Source organism: Agelaius tricolor, unplaced genomic scaffold, assembly GCF_023055355.1.
Source record: "Agelaius tricolor isolate 1412-34295 unplaced genomic scaffold, bAgeTri1.0.p SCAF_17, whole genome shotgun sequence".
Lineage (NCBI taxonomy): Eukaryota > Metazoa > Chordata > Aves > Passeriformes > Icteridae > Agelaius > Agelaius tricolor.
This window is the reverse complement of record NW_027269277.1, coordinates 18,882,364-18,906,707: the sequence shown is the minus strand read 5'-3', so window position 1 is coordinate 18,906,707 and position 24,344 is coordinate 18,882,364. Positions and strand designations below refer to the sequence as shown.

The following is a 24,344-nucleotide window of genomic DNA, read 5'->3' as shown; positions in this document are numbered from 1 at the left end:
GTGTCTTTTTGAACAAGGGTTAATCAACAGTAAAATTAAGAGGCCCCTGGAGGGAGCTACCAGCAGCCCACGCTGACTCACAGCCCCAAATTTACTGCAGCCAGAACTTCATTTGCATTTCCTCCCGCTTGCAGAGAGGAGCAGGAACAGAAGAGGTTTGTAGGGAAAAGGGGTGGAGAGCAGGGAGGACCGGCGGCAGCGGCGATGGTTTGGTTATAAAGAGCATGGGAGGAAAGAGAGGCAGCAGTGCAGCCCTCGGCCGGGGCTGCGGCGCGCAGGGATGGGCGACAGCGGGGCTGAGTCACTGCATTCCTGCATCGGGCTCCTGGGCATTTCCGCAGGTAGGGACCGCTCCTGGCATCCTGGCACGGGACACGGGCTTGGGACGAGCTTTCCGGGACACCCTCCTTTTCCGAGGGGGCTAAGGAGGCTGTTTATCCTCAGGCTTCTCTGCCTAGGGTGAGCTTTTCTATCCAGAGATCTCTGCGCCTGCTTTGGCGGCCAACAAAATATTTGTGTTGGCTTCCAAGGGTTGGCCTGAAGTTTTGTACTCGTTCCACGCTGGGTGGGAAGCAAATCCAAACTTTTTTATAGTCACTGTAGTAAATCATCTCGGTTTGGATGCAGTTTCCTCCCCTTTCCTTTTCCAGCCCTGCTCCCCATGGCTCTGTTTTCTGTGTTCACTCCCTTTCACTTGCTCCTCCTTTGTGTTCCATCTTCCTGGATTTTTTCAGCTGGTTTTCCTTCAGTACAAGGCTGGAGGGATCAGCTGCAGGGTGTGTTGTCTGTCTGCTTTTTGTATAACTGGAATAATGGATTTTTTCCTTTACCTGGCAACAGGGGAGCACTTTCAGACTCTTTCATACATTCCCAGGATGGCTTGGGTTGGAAGGGACCTTAAAGATGATCCAGTTCCATCCCCTGCCATGGGCAGGGACACCTTCCCCTCGACCAAACTGCTCCAAGCCCCAGTATCCAACCTGACCTTGATGGGATGGGGCACCACAACCTCTCTGGGCACCCTCAAGTGACTAATTCCAAACTTTTTTAAACCAGGCACCCAGAAAGAAGTGAGACCTTGGGCACAAACCGAGTCACAGTCCCCCAGCTCCTTAGGCTTTCCTATTTGCAGATCTTGCACTGTTATTTTCCCTCTGTTCCCTGCTCTGTCTGCCCTGATTCTGCCCTGGTTTTGGGCCAGGTTTACAGGCTCTGTGTGTTTCCCCTGTGTCCCACAGGCTCTCTCCTGCTGGCCGTGCGTTTCTACAGCTCCGCGCGAGCGGCCCCGCTGATCCCCAGCACGGCTCTGGGGGTCCTGCTGCTGCTTGTGTCGGCTCTCCTGGCCTATGCAGGTAAGACCTGGGGCTGGCCAGCCCCAAACCTCCCTCCCACAGCTGTGCACATCCAGCTCTGCTCTGCCCACAGGATACAAACCATGGCAGCCTTGCTGGGCCAGTCATCCCTGCTTCCAGAGGAGTGTGTTGTCCAGAGCAGCTGTGGCTGCCCCTGGATCCCTGGAAGTGTCCAAGGCCAGGCTGGATGAGGCTTGGAGGGACCCTGGGATGGTGGAAGGTGTCCTTGCCCATGGCAGGGGGGGGATGAGCTTTGAGGTCTCTCCCAACTCAAGCCATTCAATGGCTCTGTGTCAGCGCAGCAAATTTTCCCTCTATAGGCAAGAGAAGAAATCAATGTTTGTTTTAAACAAATGCTCTACCAGGAACTTGGAGTTTTAACACATTTCTGAGATATTCATCATCATTTCTGAGAGTGCTTTCAGCATGCATGGATTGAAATGTCCATGGGTAAATGCCTCTACTTACCTGAGAGAAGAAAATCACTGCCTAGGACAAAATGCACACTTTCTAGAATGAATGTTGAATTATTTATTCTTTGTAACTCATAGCAGCATAAAATCACAGAATCATCAAATCACAGAATTGTTCAGGTTGGAAAAGACCTTGAAGATTGTCAAATCCAGCCATCAGCCAGCACCACCACCATGGTCACCACTAAGCCATGTCCTCAAGTGCCACATCCGTGTGTCTTTAAACACTTCCAGGGATGGGGAGTCCACCACTGCCCTGGGCAGCTGTGCCAAGGCTGGGACAACTTTTTCCAGCAGAAATTTTCCCTGATACTCAATCTAAACCTCCCCTGGCATTACTTCAGGCCATTTCCTCTTGTCCTGACTCTTGTTCCCTGGGAGAAGAGCCTGACCCCTCACTACAAACTCCTTCCAGGTAGTTGTAGAGTGGGATAAGGTCCCCCTGAGCATCCTTTTCTCCAGGACAAATCCATCATCAGGCAGGGCCTGTGCTGATCCTTGCCCCATAGTGATCCTGCTCCCCGCCTTTCCTAACCCCTGCTTCCCACACCCTGTCCAAAACCACAGCCCTGTCTCCGTTTGCTCCGCAGGGATCCGGAGGAGCCTCAGGAATGCCTCGCTGCTGGTGGCGCTGTGCCTGACCCTGTCAGCCCTCTGGAGTGGCTATGGAGTGATCCTCATCCTGGCAGGGCAGGGAGCGCTGCCCGGCCCGGGGGATGCCCGCGATGCCCTGGTGCCAGGCCTGGCCACCTTCACCCTGGCCCTGCTCCTGCTGGCCGTGGTGGGCTTCCTGTGTGGGGAGCCCCTGCTGGGCCTGGTGGCCGCTGCTGTGTCCCTGGCCAGTGCCCATGAGGTGGCCCTGCACTGCAGCTCCTCGCTCGGGCCCTCGGCCGTGGCCTGCGGTCACCTCAGTGTCTGCTTGGTCGGGGGCTACTTTGCCCTGGGGAGGATCCTCCGCCTCCTGACCAAAGGGAGCCTTGCCCTCCCTGGCACGGATCTCTCCGAGAGGAAGGCCCAGGAGCAGGGCCGGGGCAGCGCTGGCAGCACCAACCCCTTTGCAGCCCCCGGGCTGCTCCTGAACATGCTGTCAGCCAGTGTCTTCTGCTGCAGGCTCCTGGGGGTCACCCACAGACTCTTCCTGGGCCATGTGCCCTGGCTGTGGGCAGCTGGCACCTACCAGATTGGCATCTGTGTGCTGTCCTACCGTGCAATGGACGCTCTCATGGCCACGGCCTTTGGCTTCACTTCCATCCTCAAATTCGCTGCAGGTTACTGCCTCCTGTACCCCGCCTGGCAGCCAGAGGAGCCGTCTCTCCCAACCCCATTCCTGGTGGTTTTCTCCATTCTTTTTGCTGTCTTGGCTCTTTTTCTCTCCCTTCAGAGCCCTGTGGATGGTCTGTACTTGCTGGTTTTTGTCACCTACTGCATTGCCTTGGCTTGCAGCCCCAGGGGTTTTTTTGCAGGTGGCCCCCAAGGTGTGGCTGTGGCCATCTTTGTGTCCTCGGCCTTGGTGGCTCTGATTCACCTGTACAATGTGAGGGCCAGGGCCAAGATCCCAACAGGGAAGGGTGCTGTGAAGGCCCTCCTTGCTCGCAGCAGCCTCCTGAAGCTCCGGGAGGGGCCAGACCTTCATGACCCCTACCTGGGCTATTCCAAGTATGCTGATGCAGAAGTTCTTACCTATGCCTGCAGTGTCCTGGCTTCTTTTGCTCTAACAGCCTCAGGAGACCCCCAGGCTCCTCTTGCCACCGTGGTCATTCCATGGGTGGTGGTAGCTGGTGGGGTCCTGAAGCTCCTTGGTGGCTCAGTGGCCTTTGCTCGGGGTAAAACCCTGGAGAGCAGTGCCTTCATCCTCTACTCTGTCATGTGGATCATCTGGGGCCTGACAAGGTACAGTGGCCTCTGTGGCACTGCCAGAAGCTTCCACGCATCCACGGGCATAATTTCCTTCATGCTCTTCAACTGCTTCATTGTCTTCTGCTCAGTCTTCTTAAACATGGCCTGGTTCTTCTACTCCCTCACGTTCATGCTCATCACTGTCAGCTTCCTGCTGGATGCCATCCATGCTCTTCCCACTGGATACGACATTGCTGCCACCCTCATCTTTGGGTTGGTCAGCTTTTACTGCTTCCTCGCTGCCCTGGCCAGCAGCACCTTTGAGGGTTGCTGCTTGCCCATGGGGAGGCCCATGGTGCAGCTCAGTGGTGTCGGGGCAGGAACGACCAAGTGCCTTCACCTGCCTGCCAGGAAAGCTTCCTCAGTCAAGAGAATTGCAGGTAAGGGGAAAACAGAAGGCAGGATGTGGGGATGGAGGGGAAATTCTGGGAGGTTTTGTAGCAGAACACTCTTAGAAGAACATTATCCCAATCAGAGAATCACAGAATGGTTTGAGTGGAAAGGACCTTAAAGCCCACCTTGTTCCATGGGCAGGGACACCTTCTACTAGACCAGGTTGCTCCAAACCCCATCCAACCTGGCCTTGATGTGGAAACCTGGATGATGTGGTGATGTTTTGGTAAAGTGGGCCAAGTTACAGGAGTCATGAGCTGAGTAGGGCAGCGTATCTCCTGCTGTGTCTCCTGCATCATTTCCCTGTGTCCTCATCTGAGACCCAGGAATCCTCCAGGCTGGGGCTATCACCCAAAGCTTTGCACAGAGAGAGCAGAGCCAATGCTTGGTCCTTGCTCTTTCCACTCTGGCCCAGAATTCCCCTAAATGCCAGATATCCCCTTGGGAAAATGCACTGCCAGAGCTGGGGAGAGGAGAGGAGAGGAGAGGAGAGGAGAGGAGAGGAGAGGAGAGGAGAGGAGAGGAGAGGAGAGGAGAGGAGAGGAGAGGAGAGGAGAGGAGAGGAGAGGAGAGGAGAGGAGAGGAGAGGAGAGGAGAGGAGAGGAGAGGAGAGGAGAGGAGAGGAGAGGAGACTGTGTGGCAGTTCTGCCATGGGAATTACACCCCTGCCCTGTCACTCAAGGCTTGTGCCCTGTTCCCATGCCCACAGATATCCTGAGGAATGGTGGCACCTGTGGCATCCCCACGGACACCGTGTACGTGCTGGTGGCTGCCTGCAGCCGGCCTGACGCTGTGGAGAAAGCTCACCGGTGAGTGCTGGCACCTGGGCTGGCCTCAGGAACCTTCCAGAACCCAGAGCTGCTGCTGAGTGCTGGCTGCAGCACCCACTGAGAGCAAGGCAGCTCAGCCTCGGTGGGAACAGCAAGGGAGGGAGAAGATCCAGGTGAGGAAAGGAGGGAATTGAGCTGTGGTTGTGTTCTGGGACACTGAAGGCTGACGGAGCTGGGTAACTTGGACACCACAAGAAACCCAAACCACTTCTGGCAAATGGGGCAGGGGTTATTGTTCTTACTTGGAGGTATGTGTTGCCACAACAAAACCCCTCTGGTGTAAACTGGAGCCTCTCATATGGGTGGGGTTTCCTCAGAATTTGGGCTGTTGGGACCTTTACCCATCACTGCACAAGAAGTTAAAGCCTTGATTTGGAAATAGACATTCCTGATTGGGAGTAGCCATTAAAGTTCCTTCCCATACAGTCTGTGGTTGAACAGTCCTACTTCTTCTCCAGACTGGTGACCTGGGGCAGAGCCTGCACACCTTCTCTTAGGTCTAGACCTCTCCAGCAGTTCCTTTTCCTTGAATTTAAATCCTCATCTTACTTCCAGCCTCACCTTTTCTTCCCTCGTTCCAGGTCCAAGCGCCAGGCTCAGGATCGCCCCATGTCCCTCTGGATTTCCAGCCTAAAGCAGCTGGAACCTGCCAAGCACTTGTTCACTCCCCTCCTGTGGGACTTCATGGAGGCTGCCTGGCCATCTCCCATTAGCTTGGTCATTCCCAGAGGTGAGGAAATGCTATTAATTCCAAGCTCTCTGGAGAGCTTTGGGTTTGAAATTCCCAAACCTGTGAACCCCTGCAACACCACATGTTCCATAGGGATATTCCCGTTACAATGATCATGTTTGGGCTGATGTAAACCTCCAAGTGCTGAGTGACTCTGCTTGGTGCAGGTGAATGGGTGGATTTCCTGGGAATGAAGGACTCTGCTAAGTACGTTGGGACCCCTCAGAGTGTGGCCATCCGCATTCCCGACTGCTCTGTCACCACACACCTGATCGACCTGGTGAGTCACAGCACCTCAGCCCCGGTGACCTGAGCCCTTCTCTGAGAAGGGCTGGGGCCTGCAGGCAGCTGGGAAGGATCTTATGGCAGCAAAGAGGGGAATAGGAGCTACCACCAGGTCAAGAAATCAGGAGAATACCCTTAACAGACACAGTTTAATTTCCAACATAGAACACTGTTGAAAGCAGGGACTTCTCTGAGGCTGGAATAACTTCAGAAGGTGCAGAAGGTGGCCACAGGAGCTGTGATACCCTGAGTGTTCTAGGTCTAGGCAAGTGCTATTGCTGGAAAACAAGATGTCATTTCATGGCCATCATCACTAAACCCAAATTTGTCAGTGCTGGTCACTCTAACACAGTTTGTTGGGACTCTGGTTGCCTGCAAAAAAGGTGCCTCACCTGCGTGAGCCACAATGAGCTCTCTTCAGAGTTACAGATGAAGTTCAGAGCTCAAGGCACCTGTTTTATCCCCAAAGTCTTGCTCAGAGCTTTGACTCCCGTTCTTCTGTCACCAGGTTGGCCCCATTGTGGTCACATCAGCCAACCCAACAGGAGAGGCTGACACGACCCACCACAACCAAGTGTATGCCAAGCTGGGAGATAAGGTAACCAAGAGATGGGGATGGAAAAGTGCAACCACTTTGTTTCCAGAAGGCAAATCAGTAGCTGGTATCAGGAATCTGGGAAAGCCTCTAACTTAAAAAATCTCATGGATGCTCCTCATGCTGGTGTCAAAGAGAAATAAGAGTTTAAAGCACAGGTCTTGGTGTGAAACCAAAACTCTTCTGCTTTACACACTGTAGTTATGGCTTGGCAATGTGAGTGGGTTCATATTCCAGCATGGGATAATGGGAGCAATAAAAAAATCATTCTTGCTTACAGGCAAGCAAGTCCTGGTGCCTGGATGTGCCAGGGCTCCAGCTGGCATTGGGCTGGGGCTGGTCTAAAACTGGTGCCGATCCCTGAACTCAGGGACTCCCATCTAAGGCTGAGGCTGGTCTAAAACTGGTGCCAAGCTCCAAAATATTGCTGGCACTTAGAGCTTTCATGGAAGTGCCATGGTCATGGCCTTTCATTGTTTAGGTGGGAGATCAGGAAAGGTTCTTCCCCCAGAGGGTGCTGGCACTGCCCAGGCTCCCCAGGGAGCGGGCACAGCCCCGAGGCTGCCAGAGCTCCAGGAGCCTTTGGAAGGGTGGAATTGTTGGTGTGGAGGGCCAGGGGTTGGACTGATGGTACCTGTGGATCCTTTCAACTCTGGATGGGTTTCACTGCTGAATTCTGGGGAGTTTACATTTTGTGTCATGGTGGCAGCTTTAAACAAGAGGTGGTGCAAATCTACCACCTCTAACTCCTCAAAAATCAAAACTTCATACACATTTTCTTTGTGGATGGGACTTCTCCAGAGCTCTTTGACTGCTGTAAACCTGCCTGTGCTGTGCTACTGACCTGCACCCCACAGAGCTCTCCCTTGTCCTTGCTTTGAGGTTCATTCACTCCAAATCTAGCACTGGTGTCACTGCAGCAGGGCAGGAAGGAGCAGCATTGCCTTTGATGAGAATTATTTATTGTTGGGAAGGAAAACTCTCCCTTTCCAAGGGGAATTTGGTGTGGAAATCTGCTGGTTTTAGGTGGATGCAGTTCTTTGTGCTGGGCCTTCTCCAGAGAACATTGCCTCCACCGTGGTGGACTGCACCAAGATTGACAGTGGGAGCATTGGATTCTTCCGAGTCGGCATCATCCCCAAGTCTCAGGTGAAATTCAGCTGGATTTCATTTCCATTCCCTTTCTCCCTTGAATGAGTTTCAGCCTGGGGCTTCCTAATTCAGTAAGGAGACCAAGAAGTCTGTGATAGCACAAGGAGTTAACCCAGGCTGGTGTGAGGGACAAGAGCAGAGCTCCATGCTTCTGTCCTGATCTTGCTCTGGAGCACTGGAGCACTTCTGAGGAGCTGGGGAATGGGCAAGGTGGGGCTGATTCATCCATGGAAAAGGCTCTGAGATCCAAGGTCATGGACCTCTGTGGGGCAGGCTCTCCAAGTTCACCCATGCCAGAGACCTCTGAGTGCAAAAATGATTTGTGTCATCCCAAAACCGAGCCAGACACTTGAAAGAGAAGATCTTGTGGAAGGTGTCCTTGCCCAGGGGGAGAAGATCTTGTAGAAGGTGTCCTTGCCCCCCTTAAGGGTCACTTCCAACCCATTATTTTATGATTGTTTGGTTATTTCAACAGCTGGAGAAGAAATCAGTGCTCTCCCCTAATTCCTAACCTACTCCCAGCTGTGTCTACTCATTGCAGGTGCTGCAAATCCTGGAGCAGGTGCAGAAGAAACACCTGGTGGTCCCTAGCAGTGGCCCTTGCCCCACAAAAGGCTGGGAAGAGCTCCAGAGTCGTGGCCATGCTGTGCCCAACGGGGTGGGCAGAGCTGCCTTGGTGGAGCCGGATCCCGATCCCGAGCATCACACCCGCTTCTGACTGCCACAGCTCCGTGCTCAGCGGGACAGCAGCTGCTGGAAAATGCCATTTCGGCCAAATTGGGCAATGGGAGAGGCTCCCCAGCTGCAGGGGTGCCTCATTCATCTTCCTATGGACCCTGCTCAAATATCCCAGTGCGGTGCTGCCTGGCAGACCCCAGGCACCCAGCAGGAACATCTTCCCTTAGGGACACTGCCAGCTTTCCCTGGAGATCAGCCACGGCCAAAGCAAGCTTTCCTTTGGTGATAGCTGGCCCAGAGTGACAGAGCTTCATCCCTGACACTGGGAGGGAATTCTGTGGATTTGGGGCATGGAGTGAGGCCAAGGGGTGCAGAATTACCTGGTGGGGGAAAAACACTGCATGAAACTTGAATCACACAGAATCCTTTAGGTGGGAAAAGAGTTCTCCAGTCCTTGAGTCCACTCTCCCCCCAGCACTGCCAGTGCCCCCCTGACCCGTGTCCCCAAGTGCCACTCCACGTGGGGAAGGAGGAGGGGAGATGTGTCCAGGTGCTTTGCTGGTGGATCCAATGGACTTGGCAGAGTCTGGGCTGGGAGCTGGGGGTGTCTCCTGCTGTGTTCTCTCCAGAAGGGAGGTCACCCGTGTTTGACCCCTCTTGGGAGGTCTTTCCTCTGTTGGGAGAACCCAACACTCCAAAGAAAAGCCATGACCTGAGGTGCCATTTCTGTATTTCACACTCGGTGTCAGGGTGGAATTCCCATCTGGATGACTCCAATATTATATCCTTAAAGGTGCTGGAGCTTTAGGGAAGACCCTCCCTTCCCATGTTAGGAATTTCAGGAGGGCAATCTCCATGTGTTTGAGAATGCCAGGAGCTGGTCTCTTGCCTTACAGCCCAACTCTTCCCATCTCACGGCACATTTCCTCCAGAGTGCAAATTCCATAGGATCAAAGGAAGGAATTCCAGCCACTCCAGGCAGTCATTTGTCTTCTCCAGCTTCTCTGCAAGTTCCTGAAGTACAGGGAAGGAGTTGGAGATGTGCTCACCCATGACCTTACTGGCATCACTGGGACATGGTGGGATGGCTCCTGGAGTGCAGCAATGGGAGGATGTGGACTTTTTAGGAAAGACAGGCAGTGTGGAGAGGTGGCTGCTGAGCAGGAGGAGTTGGGAAGGAGTCTCAAACCTTCATGAGGAGTTTTCCTTGGCAAACACTGCAGTTATGGCTTGTTTCATTTCCAAAAACTGCTGGTCTTATTCTTACCCGACTCAGGTGCAAGGTGCTGATCAAACTCCAGCTGAAACCAATCCATTGATCATTGATTTCACCTGAAGCTGTGCTGGAATTTGAGGATTAAAGTGGTGCAGTTGAAGGAGATCAACCTCAATGAACTCTGGCAAAATGGGGTCTCCTCAACCTGTCCTCACAGAGCTGGCTCTCTTCCTGCAGAGAAAATTTCAGAGAATTAGGTGTGTTCAATAATTTTGCTGATCTACTTCCTGTATCTCCTTGGAGTTTATTAAAACTGATTTTTAGAAAGCAATAAAATATTTTCAATAAACAGATCTCACACAGGGCTGTGCAATCATGAAAAAACCTTGTGGGGCAAAGGGTTCTGGATGTTGATGTTCCTGGCCATGCAGGATCCAAGCAGGATGTCAGGAGGAAATCAAATTGTGACACCTCCAGGGTAGGGAAGAGGAGGGAGGGAGAAGATAACTCCTCACAGCAGCTCCTGGTACCAGCTCAAAAGTACCAAGGCTGAATTTCACCCCTTAATCACTAGAAAAAGACCATAAACACCAAAATCTGAGGGAATGTGATAAGGAATGGAAATTTGGAGAGGTGCTGAAACATCACAAAGCCTTTTGGTGAGGGAAAACTGCCCTGGCTTAAATATACCAGGGGTGCTGCTGCCCTGTGCTGCAAATAATGATTTTTTGGTGTGGCACAAATTAAAAGTGGCTCAAGAAACGGTGTTCTTCACTCAATGCTTCATCTGGATCCATTTTTCCTCTTTGTCTCCATATTTTTTTGTTTTTATTCAGAGAAAATGTTGGTTTCAGTCTCGGGACACTGGGGGAAGCATTTCTCACTTTGCTGAAGTGAGACAAGGAGAGGTTTCATTTCAGGCATGATCTTACCCCACCCACAGCTCTCCTGTGTAGCAGCAAACCAGAAAGGAACAGCTTAGGGAAAAGGGGATTTAAATGGGATCTTTCACTTAAATCAAGGCAAAAAAAAATTTCTACTATTTCCACAGTTTCCCAGCATTAAGGGGAAGCAAAACATTTTTGAAGAGAAGTGGAGAGATGAAAAAAGTTGCTGTTTTAAGCGGGAAATCCAGTCAGAAAGGGTTGAGATAAACATATGAATATTGGGATACATGTGCTGAAAAATCACAGATCAGGTGTATTTTGGGCTATCAACAAGAGTATTTTCTCAGTAAAATACTGGAGGTTTTGGTCAGTAAAACTGACCAAAGTAAAACTGGAGGTTATGGTCTAAGGTTGTCCAGGCTCCTCAAGGGAGAGCCTCATGGAGCCTTCTGTCCTGCTCAAGGGGAAGGAACTGCTCCCATGTTCTGGGTAAGAGGGGCAGGAGGGGGTGTGAGGTCTTCAGACCTCCACCACAGGAAGAGGGAAACCAGAAGAGGCTCCTCTGAAACCAATTTTGGTTGCATTGTCAAAGTCTTGGAGATCTTTAGGCCTGAAAGGTCACCCTGGGAGACAAAACAACCTCATGAATGGGGCTCTTTGTGAACCAGCCAACTCTGCAATCCCACTGGGGCTGGAAACAGCCCGGGAAGAAGGGCTGTCCCACCTTCCTTCTGCCCTTTGTGGAGTCTAGACATCCGTGTCAATGGAAAAAAGATTAAATAAGGATGTAAAAGAAGTGTATTTTCCAGTGGCAAGAAAAAGCCAGCTCACCCTTTGAGAATAGAGCGGTGCCATGGGGACAGGAACTGACTCAGTGCCACGGCCAGGACGTGCCGTGGGGTGGGTGCGCCTGGCTCGGGGTGGGCAGAGCTCTTCCGAGGGGAAGGGCAGCCTGCCAACCACGGCTGGGGCCACACCAGCCCAGCAGGAGCCTTGGGACACGGGCAGGAACGTCCCTTGGCCACTTCTAACCTGCAGGAACTGGGAGCTCGGGGGGGATGGGAACATCAGATGATGCTGGAGATGATCTTGGAGATCTTCTCCAACCTTATCAGTTCCATGGTTTTATGACTCTTCTCCTGGGTTCTTTCTCCTGAAGAGTCAAAGTCTGCCTGTGCCTTGGGATGGGGTGTGGGGTGGAGGCAAAGCTTGGTTGGGTCATCTTCAATTAAAGCCAAGCCCAGTGATCTTGGCAGGGTTGAGGGCACAGCTTCTGCAAACATGGCCTGCAGTGGGTTCTTGTCACACTCACCTCGTTGCGTTCTTCCTGCTGCTCCTCCTTTTCCCAGCAGCGGCCCGGGGTTATTCCTGCAAAATCACCAGATAATCAGCTCTGTCAACAACAGAGAAACACCATGGTTCAAAATCCTGGAGCACGTTTTCAGCTGCTCCACAGAACAGCTGGGATTTACCACCTGAGAGGGGCTGAGCTGTGGTGCCCAGCTAAGCACCCTGGTCTGGGATCCCCACATTCCTGCCAGAGGGAATGCTGGATTTAGAGATGGCTGGGTGACAGCAATGGGACCCTGAACCAAAGCAAAAAACTGTTAAACCCCAGAATCCCAGACTGTCTGAGGCTCAAAGCTCATCTCATTCCACCCCTTGCCATGGCAGGGACACCTTCCACTATCCCAGGTTGCTCCAAGCCCCAGTGTCCAACCTGGCCCTGGACACTTTGTCCTTTGCTGTGCATCTCCCTCTCTGTGACTCTTGGTGCTTCTGGAGGTGCCTGCTGTGGCACAGCAGAGGGAACTTACCTCCCTAGGGAATAGATGGATTATGTACAAAATCTTGCAGGAAAAACCAGCTTTCCGGAAATCCAGTTTTTGAGACTTAACAACGATCAATGGGATTAATTAAATTCAGTTGTGACTCCATCATGTTCTTCCTCTGATTTGAAGATTTCCATCCTCTCTTTCTGCAGGGCACTGCCAGCTGGGGCTGAGGGAGGAAAGGGTCTGTGGGAGCTGCATCCTTGGGCAGACCCTGGTGGGTTTATGGGATCACTGGATTCCCCTGCTCCATTCCCTTAGGTGCTACCCCTCTCCCCCTCCTTCCCAACCCTACAGTTGCTCCAGGCCCTCCTTCCATTGCAAAACCAACTGAGTCCTAATTGGAAGCACAGGATTCTCTTGTGGGAATTAGAAATGGCAAAGTGAGGAATAAGGAAGCGATAAGGAAGGAGCAAACATGGAAGCTCGCTGCTATTTTGGAAGTGAAAAAAGAAACCAAGTCCAGGTGGTTGGACTGATGATCCCAGTGCCAGCAGATCCTAGGGGATAACAGAGCAGTCAGGGCAGGAGGTTGTGTGGGGGTGGATGGGGAGGTCTGCCCTGAACATCCAGTTCAGCAGCTCCAATAAATACCTTGAGAGAAAATCTCATGTTAAAGGGTCAACATTGTCAGCTCTTGTGAGAACTTTTCATTCCTTCCTGGAAAACACACAGAGATGTCACTCATGTTATTATCTTGTTCTAGATAGCAAAACCCAGGAATTTCAGCAAATTCTTCTGCTCTGGCCTTGAGATGGATGTCAGGGTTGGGACAGTTGTCCCAAGAGAGAGAGGTTCATCTGTCCCAGCAGGTGTGGAGCAGTCACTGAGGTCCCTCCAAGGCCCAGGCACCTCTGAGGAGCCTCATGTTCTCACATCCTGCTGCAGAAGAAGATTCTCTGATCATCTCTCTGCCTTGGCTCTGTGCAGTTCTCATGGTCCCATCCCAAATTTAGAGACTTTACTGGCATTCCTTGTTCACTCAGGTGATCACCTCCTCATGGGGATTCCCCATCTGAGCACCTCCATTCTCATACCCCACTTTTCATGTGCCCCACCCAGCAGGAAGTAACGTGGGCCTTCTGTGAGGTGTTTTTGTTCCTTTTGTGAGGAGTTTCAGTAAATGCCCAGCCTCAAATTCCTTCCCTGACACAGCACCAACATTCCTGAAGTGCTACAGCCCCTTCCTCCTTTGGTCTCCCGTGCCTCTGGATTCAGGTGATCATTCCCACCGCTGTGGGTTCCAGCGTGACCCAGCATGAAAACTCCCAAAGGACCAGGATATGCCCTGGTTTCCTTTCAGGAGTTCTTTAGATCCCAGAGGGTGGGTGAGTATCAGCAGCACTGAGCCTGCCCCAACCACCCTCACCTTATCTCCTCAAAATTCCCAAAAGTCCCCAAACCACCTCTGGCATCCTGTGCCTGCGGCCTTCCCAAGGGCCCTGTTGTCCCACACTGGGTTATCAGATCCTACATGACCCAAGGGGTTCCACAGACCCCTCTCCCCCTCCTTCCCAACCCTACAATCGCTCCAGGCCCTTCTTCCCTTGCAAAACCAACCGAGTCCTAATTGGAAGCACAGGATTCTCTTGTGGGAATTAGAAATGGCAAAATGAGGAATGAGGAAGGGATAAGGAAGGAGCAGACATGGAAGCTCGCTGCTGTTTTGGAAGTGAAAAAAGAAACCAAGTCCAGGTGGTTGGACTGATGGTTACCAACCCCAACGAGTCCATGGCTCCATGGCTGCTGGGATGTGGGGTACTGTGACCGTGTTCACAGGGATCTTGGATGAGGGAAGAGATGAGGATCTGACTCCTTGTTTCAGAAGGCTTGATTTATTATTTTATGATATATATTACATTAAAACTATACTAAAAGAATAGAATAAAGGATTTCATCAGAAGGCTGGCTAAGAATAGCAAAGGAAAGAATGATAACAAAGGTTTGTGGCTCGGCTCGCTGTCTGAGCCAGCTGACTGTGATTGGCCATTAATTAGAAACATCCAACATGGGCCAATCCCAGATGCACCTGTTGCATTCCACAGCAGCAGATAATCAATGTTTACATTTTGTTCCTGAGGCCTCTCAGCTTCTCAGGAGAAAAAATCCTAAGGAAAGGATTTTTCATAAAAGATGTCTGTGACAGGGTACAGGCTCCTTGGCCACAGGAACAGCTGAGCTGGGCTTTCCACAGCCATTTAATGGTGATCCTGTTCTCCTGCTCACTTCCAAGGTCTTGCTCAAAGACCCGAGATGTGAGTCAAGGGAAGGTGGAGGCCTTGTCCAGATCTCTTCATTGCTAAACCTTAACATGAAACAGCAGCTCTGGGGGTTCATATCTGAGCAGCCTGGCCCAGTGGAACTGTCCCTGCCCATGAGAGCTCAATGAGATGGGCTTTAAGGTCCGTCCCAACCCAAACCAGTCTGGAGTTTTGGGATTACTGAAATGGGTTTTGCACAGCAGTGGGTGGATCCTTTGAGGTGGCCTTGTCTGTGGTGCTACAGATTCTGGAGATTTTTGAAATTTCTGGGCGTGCTTTGCCCAGAACAATTCCTCCTGTCTGTTGAGGAAATGAGTCCCACCAGATCTGTGGCGGAAGAACAAGAGTTGGTTGTGTACCTGTCTTCACAGGTTGTTTTTTCTTCCTACTCTGCACGAAATTACATTTAAATGGATAAAATGCAAATTCACGGAGGTGTGACCTAACTGCCACCAGGAAGATGTATTTTCCTGCCTCAAACAATTATCTGACAAATAGAATTCTTTGATCAATCAGTGAAAAAAGCCCAAGAAGAAGGAAGGAGACAGGTATGGGCAGGGCAGAACCGAAACCAGCCCGCAACAGCCTTGATGTGGGGCAGCTCTGGGAAGGGTGTCACCAACCCCTGGTCTAGGAGGGACTTCCTTATTTTTAGACTAAACCATGAGTTGGTAAAAGCTGCCCTAAGAGAGTCCAGGCACAAGGATGAGTTGGTTCTCTGTGCTGAGACAGAGATGGAAATCCAGTTCCCTGGGAAGCTGAGCTGGCCAAATCCTGCTTTCCTGAGAAAGGAGCCCCCTCCGAGGCACGGGAGCCCTGGTGGTGCCCAAACGTGCTGCCACTCCCCAGGCATTGGTCCCTCAGTCCCAGAACAGGCCTGGCCATGGTCACTCCTCAGTATTCCCTTCACAGTCTCCTGGAGCACACATGGGATGCCCTGCAACGCCATGGGTGTTGGTGCAATTTAATTCCTTGACAATGTGAATGCTCAGTTTTGTACCAGCACTTCCCACCAGTGTTTCTTTTAATAAAAGAATTAATAAAATAATGCCCTGCTATCTAAAGCCTCCTCTCCCATCCCTGCCTCTCCTTCCCTGTCTCTGCACCCACAAAGGGCTGCTCCTCTCTGCCAAACATGGTCCCCATGCCTGAAAATGATTTCACTGGAGCTCAGCTCACTTTGGAGCAAACACCAAGGTGAGAAGGGGTGGAAATTATTAAAACCATCCACAAGAGAGATTTAGGAACAAATATGACAAAGTTTGCATCCTTTAGCCCTAACTCTGGTTGACATTGCTGTTTCCATTGGGAATTGGGCCTTCCCAATTGGGAATGAACTTCCTCCAGCGTGCAGCAGAATGGAAAACACAACAAGAGGTGTTAAAACTCAGCAATAGCTCTGATGAAAGGCGCTTGTGTTTAGAGAGCCTGACTGAAGGAATTGAGGGCTCCTGTTGTTGATCTAAGGGAGGTGTGTTTGTTTCCCTCTAAACTTGCAGGAACACCGGCAGAGGCTGTGGAGACCTGGGGAATTTACTTTGGAAGAATTGTGGGAATGTGATGATGGGGATCTTGCTCCAGGCCCCAACGTTCTTGGGCTGGGTTTGTGTGTCAGAGCCCCAGCACGGTGCTGCTCACCCCTCTGGGGGATGGGCTCTAAGCTATTTCCCAGCCCAGTTTGTCCTGGGAACTGCTCAGAGCCCAGTAACCAATTCCATCATGTATTTGGCTAAAGGGATAGAACCAACAACCTAATCAAAGAACCCCAGAATTATTTGGGTTGAAATATTTGGGAATTTAAAGATTATTTCCTGCCATGGAAACACCTTTCACTCTTCCAAGTTGCTCCAAGCCCCATCCAACTTGGCCTTGGACACTTCCAGAGATGGAGCATCTCCAGTATATCACTGCCATGAAAAAGTATTTTTGATAAAATGCTGTGAAATACATTTCCCAATAACATCAATTCTTTGCCATTTGTCTGAGATTTATCAGCAAACCCAGCAAATTTTTGCTCCACAATCTCCATGATGTTGGTCAGAAATTCCCAGCTGTGTGTGCAAGGCACAAATGACCTGGTCCAGTGGAAGGGATTGGAAAAGGGTTATTGATTGGGTTTGGTCCCTCCTGACCCAAACCATTTTAGGGTTATCTGATTCTCCCAAACATGTTTGTTTTGTTTTGTTTTGTTTTTTTCAAGGAAATACTCCCCTTTATTTAGCAGCAACACTGAAAAATCAAATTTATTCCCTTCTTTGCAGCAAAGAGAGGTGAGAACTTGTTCCTGGCACAAACTGATTGTGCCATTTATTGTGTTAATTAAAAATCCCCTGTTTTTCTACTTTATCACCTGATGGTGGAAAACAGGTGCAGAGCAAATACCTCTGACCCATAATTACTCCTGAGTCACCAGAACACTCATGAGATGCAAGTGCCAAAGTGAGCAGCCCAGACTAGGGTGACTGTTTGGGTTTTTTTTTTCCTCTAACATAATTTGTTTGTTTCCTTACTCAGTAAATTATAAAAACTCCATTACTGCATTAAATTTTACACCCCTGGCTCAGTTGCCCATAAGTACAGATAGATTTCCTTGTGCTCTGCTGGGAAGGGACTCTTTACATACATTTTATAAGGAAATACTAATCCTGGTTCTCCCTGAAATGAAGTCATAAACTCCTGTCATTTTCTTATCCTGCTCCACTTATAACAGAAGGTCTGGATTTTTTGTAGCTCTGGTTGGAATCTGTTTCTATTATCCCCCCTGATTTCCCATCCAGAGCTTTCCTCAAGGGCTGACACATCCTGGGCTCCCTTTACCTGCTGCAGAGCTCCAAATGTAATTTTTTTACCAAATCCTGGCAGTTTGGTGTGAACAATGAAGGGGCACTTGGGGAACTCCACACCATTCCCTGGAGCTGCCACCTCCCATGGCACCAGCATGGAGATGGTCTCACACAGTCCCAGATCACAAGTCAAGAAGGGACCTTCTACTTTTCTACTTTCTTGGGGTTTTTCTGCTGTTCCAGCAGTTTATAGCCAATATTAACAAACCTCACTTGCTCAGGAAGTTCAAGTCGTTTTTCAAGCATTAAGGTGTTTAAACATGAGAGGAGTCCCGTGTTGTGGGACTTCACCACATGCCTTAAAGTTAAGCCTCTGCTGGGTGGTGATGAACCTCAGCTGGCGCCTACATCCGTTTATTGAAGAAGTGTTTATCACACAACCGTGCAAGGGTTTGGCTTGGAAGGGACCTGGAAGCTCATCCCCTTCCACCAGCCCAGGTTGTTGGGCTGTCCTAAGGCATGTGCAGGGAGGAGAGCTTGACTAACTTCCACTTCCAGATGCTGGCACGGGCTGGGAAACCACAGGAGGCTGGGAATGCCCAGCTGTGCCCGAGCAGGCTTCAGGGTCAGGAGGCTGCGGGGTGAAGGGGAGCCTGTGTTCCATCCCAGGAACAGCTGCCAAGGATCTCTGACCGGGACTTTGGGGAGCTGCTGGGATGAAACAACATCTGTGACCTGGAGAAGGAGCAAGAGCTGCTATTTATGGCGACTTCTGAGTGCACATGGGACGGCAGCACCAGCTGGACAACAACGGCAGCGCCAAAGCAAGCGAGCACCTCGGGCTGGAGTTGGTGTTGACATGTCAGAAATGAGGCCTGGGTGGAATCCAGCCCCAGGGCTCCCAGATATTCCTGCCCAACTCCCACAGCAGCAGGAGGAATCCAGCCCCCGGGCTCCCAGATTTTCCTGCCCAGCTCCCACAGCAGCATCAGGTGAACAGGTGGGATGTGGCCTGAGGGAGAATTCCATGAGCAAGATGCTCCAAAACAATGATAAGGAGCAAGAGAAGGGAAGGGTCTTGTCCCGTGGGAGGTGGGACTGTGGCTGTGCCAGGGGAATGACCTCCCTGCCCAGAGCAGGAGGGAGGAGAGGGAACAACGACAGGGAACTGGCAGAGGTGTCCCACTTGGACACTGCCTCCAGGATGGGAAAAACACTACAGAAAACCTCCAATCTGTCACGCACCTTGCAGTGTTTTGAAGCCTTTGGGTCTAACTCATTGTTTCCTTTGTTGAGGTTTGACTTTAGTGATTGGATTCCCTCATCCCTGGCTCCCCCCGGGGCTTGTTTGCTTTGGGAGAGAGGAAGGTTTTGTTCTCTGCTCTTGGCAGAAACTTCTGCCCCTCCACAGCGCCTAACACAGGGACAGGGGTGGGGACAGCCCTGGGGACTTGTGTGGGGACAGCTCTGGGGCAGCAGCACTCAGCCCAGGAGCAAGGTGTTGGAATGAGATAATCCTGAAGATCCCTTCCAACCCCAGCCAGCCCATGACTCTGAGCCCTTGGCAGCCCCCAGCTTGGCCACGGATGCTCATGAATGTTCCTTTGCATTTTCCAGGAGCTGAGTGGTCTGGGATGAGCTGGGAGTGGCAAGGAAGATGGCAGGGAAGGAATGGGGTGAGAATGCTTGCTGCAAACCCTCTGTCATGGAGCTTTGCCAGTTTGGGAGGATGAAGAGCTCGGTGGAGATCAAATGAAATACAAAGCCTTCTCCTTATGTTCCAAAAAGAAGATTTATTTAGTGGGTTTTGGAATTTTAAACCACACAGATGTGAGTGTTGTGGAAGGGGATGCACAAACATTGTGTTCACAGTCCAATGCACTTCAGAAGCACAGGAGCTCTGGGAGTTCCTGCAGTAAATCATCAGCTCCTGGGCAGCTCTCCTGGAGATTCCAGGCACTTACTGGGGATAAAAAACAAATCACTGCAGAAAGGTCCCAGGAGAGGCCCCAACTGGGGAAGTGCTGCCATTCCCAAGGAGGTAAGAGCAGATCAGAGAAGGAATGGCTCTCCCAAGGCCATGTGCTCCAGCAAAACATGGGACACCTCCTGTTTTTAGGGAGAGCAGACTTTGTTCCTTTGCTGAGGGAAGGTTCCTTCGGTTCAGACCACTCTGTTCTTCACCCTTTCAAAGATCTGCATCACTTTTCCAGCTGGGATGCAGCCTTCCCGCACGATGGTGATGCCACCTTCCCAGAGGGAGAATGAGCAAGTCAGGACAATCCCCAGAGTGGCACAGAAAGGAATGTAAAGGAACATCTTGCACCAACAAAGCCACTCAAAATAAACTTGTGTGGAAGGACCAGAAAGTGAAACCACTGATGAACACTGACATCACACTTTGTTCAAGGGTTTGGTTTTCCACTAATGAATCCTTCTCAAATGTCAGCCCAGAGTCACCCAGGACACCTCAGCGTGTGCTGCTGCATCACTGTGGGCAAGCTCCTGTCCCACCCTCATTGTGGTGGGCTGAGGCACCACCCACCCTTCTTTCCAGCAGTATCCACCTTTCCATGCAGCACCCACCTCTCCTCCCAGCAGCACCCACCTTTCCTCCCAGCAGCACCCACCTTTCCTCCCAGCAGCACCTAGCCCTTCTTCCAGCAGCACCCACCCTCCCACTCAGAGCATTTCCACCCTGTCGAGGCAGATTTTCCTTGCACAACTGTGTTTGTCCTCCTCCCTTGTTCCCTGTCAACACAGAGGTCCTCCCAGGACATCTTTTGTTTGTTTCCCTTCATCAACATGTTTGCAAATGTCCAGGCACTCAGGAGCTGTTACTCTTGGAGCACTCTGTGCTGCCAGACTGATACTGGGAAAGGCATGGAAGCCTCCCAGGAAAACGCCAGGGCTGACACAGGGCGGGTCTCACACTCACTTTCATCAATCTTTGTGCAGTTGACCACAGTGGACGCCACCACCTCGTCAGACTCTCCATCACACAGAACACCCTCCAGCTTATGGCCAAGGCGCCTGGGGGGCAAAAAATAGCAACAACCCTTCACAGACCTTGCTGTGACCTCGTGCTGAGGTGGTTCCCCACGGTGCAGGGCACCAAAGCAAGCTCTGCCAGCTCTGAAGCAGGAGGGTGGCACTGCCAGGGAGCAGGGACTCACGAGATGACCATGTCGTGGTGGGTGCTGTCCACCTCCCCGCTGGGGTTGGCCGAGGTGATGGCCAAGGGCCCGGTCATGTCGATGAGGTGCACCAGCACCGTCAGGTCAGGGACTCGGATCATGATGCTGTCCTGGGTTCCCACCCTGCTGTATCCTGCTCCGACCCCTGGAAGGACAGGCAGAGGATGTTGGCAGGGGCACAGCTGGCACAGCCCCTGTCGTGGCACCAGGGGGGATCTCCTGCTGCCTTTGGAAGTGACCCAGCTCCATGCACCAACTAAATGTGTTTCTTTGGATGTCAGTTCCTGAGCAGAAGTCTGTGAGAGCAGAGGTACAGTTTGGGGTCCAACTGGGTAAAAAGGAAATGATTCACAATTGGAGACATCACAGCTGTTTCCACAGACACAGGTTCTCCCTATATCCCAAGTTTGACTTCCTGTGACCACTGCCCACCCTCCCACCCTCCACCACCTCCCTCTGCCTGTTAAACGTGGTTAACTCAGAATCACTGAATCCACTGAGTCAGGAAAGACCCCTGAGATCATCAAGTCCAGCCTGTGACCCAACACCACCTTGTCACCCAGACCCTGGCACCAAGTGCCACATCCAGGCTTTCCTTGGACACCTCCAGGGATGGAGACTCCAACACCTCCCTGGGGAGCCCCTTCCAATGCCTGACCAACCTTTCTTGGAAGATTTTTTTCTTAATGTCCAACTGAAAGCTCCCCTGGTGCAGATTAAGGCTGTGTCCTGTCCTCCTGTCCCTGTTCCCTGGGAGCAGAGCCTGTCCCCTTCTGGCAGGAGCAGTGCAGACCCAGAAGGTCCCCCCTGAGCCTCCTTTGCTCCAGGCTGAGCCCATTTCCAGCTCCCTCAGCTGCTCCTCACAGGACTTGTGCTCCAAGCCCTCCAGTTCCCTCATTCCCTGCTGTTTGCCCAGGAGCCAGGGTTGAGGTGAATCATCCCAGTGCTCACAGTGCCTGCCTGTGTCCGTGTGCTGGAGGCAGAGGCGATGAGCAGGGATGACCATCAGAACCCTCTCATCTCCTGGACACTGCTCCACCCTGCTTTGCTCATTCCAGTGAGCAGCAGGGGGCTTGGGAGAGGGGACCCTCCCAGGCTGAGGAGCCTCCCTTGCCTCTGGTTAAAGAGCTCATCCTGCTGCTCCCACTCTTGATGAGTCATTCCAGCTGATTAACACCCTCTGCTAAACATCCACCAAAGCATCCGGGAGCTCTGGGGAGGATTTCTTGGAGAAAGTGATGGGAATCTCTCCCCATCACATCCCAAAGAGTGTTGGGATTGCAGACCTGCCCTGCTGAAAACATGAAAGGGGGACAGAAGGGTTGTGCTGCTCATCTCACCCAACTTCTTCAGCCACTCTCCCTTCTGGATAATGCAGCCAATGCCGCCAGGATAAACGTTTTCCATGAATTCCCAGAGCAGGGGGCTGATGGGCGGGGCAGCTGCTCGCAACTGCTCCAGGTTGGAAATAAAGATGCAGATGGGCTTCTCTTGAGGCCTGTCCTGAAAAAAACAGAGGAGGAAAATAGATGAGGAGAGAAAGTTTGCCTGGAGAGCCTTGAAGCCTGCTGGGATCCTGGTTTGTGTGTTTCCCATGGAGCAGGAGCTCCAGGCAAGGAAAATGCTGTGTCTGCACAAATGCTGAGCTGTGATGGATGCCCCAGCTCAGATCTGCACGTGCAAATTAAAGAGGAGACAGAGCAGCAGCCTGCCCTTGGGAACTCCTGGGATGCATCCAATTCCCCCTCTTTAAGCACATCCATCACAGGGACACCGATGCTCCACTCAGTATCAGCATTTTTGGGATGTTGCACCAGGGGCCTGATTTTTTCCAAGCTTCTGCTGATGTAAACCAAGGTCAAACACACCAATTTGTGATGGGATAAGGGATGGGGAGCTCAGCCCCCTGCAAACCAACATCTCCATAATCACCCCTCCAGAGCTTTGAAAGAAGCTTGGTGAAATAAGTTCAGTGTGAAACCAGCAGTGGAGATGGAGGGGAAATAAAACAAGCTCGCAAAGCGGTGTCATTTCAGTCCTCAACTGACATCAGCTTCAATGGGGCCAAATGACTCAGGAACTGGGCATGTATTTACATTCTGTTTGTATTCTCTCATCGGCAGGGAAGGTCAGCACTGGCACCAGGGCAGTGCAGAAGAGACGGCCTTTGTGCCGCTGCTCGCGCTCGGCCAGCTGAGATCGTCTGTTATGGTTATTTCTCCAGGCTAGCCAGGAAATTGCCTCATGGACAGCAGACAGGGCCAGGTTGCAAAAGCTGGATTGAAGGTGCAAACTCTGGGGCTGGTTCCAGCACTGAATGGCTCCAAAAGTCTGGGGTAATGTAGCCCTGGGATTCTGATTCAGCACTTCGTGAGGCACAGAGGACAAACACAGGTTTGGACCCGCTTGTGAGTGGCTGTTCCTGTTTGGGGCTGTACTTTGTCCATCCCCAGGGATGTCACTGCCTAATTACCAGTGCTCCAGCCTGGAGCAGAGGGGCTGTACCCTGGGTTGCTCAGAAAATGGTCTCTGATGTTCTGGTGTGGCTGCCATGAACTCTGCCCACGGTCACCTCCTGAGTCTTGGGACAACCTGAAACCAGGGGCATCCCCTTCTGCTTCTGCAGAAACTCAGGACAGGACACAGAGCCAGGTTAGCAGGGACATCCCTGAATTCCCACCTTGATCCTGTAGACCTTCTCAATGGCCTGAGGGTGCTTGCAGGAGGCTGCCAGGGCATACACGGTGTCTGTGGGGACCCCACACACAGCCCCCGTGTTCAGCAGCTCCGCGATGGTTCTCAGGCCACTCGTGAGGTGGGACTTGGGGCAGACACAGGGCAGGGGATCCTCCCTGTCCTTCCTGGAGCTCTGGACCTGCCAGGAATCAGGAGGCAGTGAATAAGCAAAAATATGGAACACAGGGGAGGAATGCACCCAGCTGAATGCAGGGATTCACCATGCCATGATCCCTTGGCTGTCCAAGGTCACAGGCAGCACCTCTAGGAATGCTTCTCCCACAGCAGGGGATGAAATTCCAATCTTTAAAGTCAAAGAGAGCAGCTCAGGGTGGACATTTCAACTGCCAATGCCTTGAGTTAGAGGAGATGAATCCTACCCAGCACAGCTTCCTGGGGAAATGGCTGCTCTCCAAAGTGACCTAAAGAAACTGTTCAAGAATCCAAACTTCAAGATGGAGTTTCAAGTGCCTTCCCACGAAACGCTGACTTAATGGAAATGTTTCTCTGCAGCAGGAATTTGAGCTGGCAAATCCATCACCCTGGATAGGGGTAATTGCCCTAGGCAGACACACCAGATGGCAGAAGGAGTTTGAAGCTAAGAAAAGATGGGGAATTCTTGCTGTCCAGTCTGGGAAATTTGTAAGCTCTCTGCTCCCAATGTTATGGCTTTAAAACTTCAGTTTATGAGGAATTCTTAGACTGGGGATGACTGATTCCCCAGGAGCAAGGTATGAGTCTTGTGAACATCCTTGCCCTTTTCCCAATGTTATTCCTAATGGAAGAGAGCTCATTTCCAGCTCACAGCTCCCTACAGAAGTGCTGTGACCAGGACTTCGAACAGCACTGAAGGATTCAGCAGAAGGGAAATTCCACAGGAATCTGCACTGAAGGCCCCAGAACATCCCCTCTGAGCAAGGAAGCTACACCACCATGCCAAGCTCTCTTACTGTGAGCAGAGGAGGTCCTGTCATCAGGAGGTCCTTCCCAAACATGCAGTTGGTGAGAGAGGCCATGGCTCCATAGAAGCAGATGACACTGAGGATGC

At 51.7% G+C, this 24,344-nt stretch overlaps 1 protein-coding gene across 1 annotated transcript; it reads left to right on the top strand.

The window, feature by feature from the left end:
- The first annotated feature begins 280 nt into the window (after positions 1–280).
- LOC139597496 (uncharacterized) lies at positions 281–8,424 on the top strand. Its single transcript, XM_071442939.1, has 9 exons — positions 281–341; positions 1,239–1,352; positions 2,416–4,101; positions 4,824–4,923; positions 5,526–5,674; positions 5,842–5,954; positions 6,468–6,557; positions 7,581–7,703; positions 8,248–8,424. The coding sequence occupies exons 1-9, from the start codon at positions 281–283 to the stop codon at positions 8,422–8,424; spliced, it is 2,613 nt and encodes an 870-aa protein (XP_071299040.1).
- The last annotated feature ends 15,920 nt before the right edge of the window (positions 8,425–24,344 follow it).

Coding starts and splice junctions, on each gene's coding strand:
- LOC139597496 (XM_071442939.1), top strand. CDS start 281: ATGGGCGACAGCGGGGCTGAGTCACTGCATTCCTGCATCGGGCTCCTG. Junction 1,353..2,415: donor GGCTCTCCTGGCCTATGCAG/GTAAGACCTGGG, acceptor TTTGCTCCGCAG/GGATCCGGAGGAGCCTCAGG. Junction 7,704..8,247: donor GCATCATCCCCAAGTCTCAG/GTGAAATTCAGC, acceptor TACTCATTGCAG/GTGCTGCAAATCCTGGAGCA.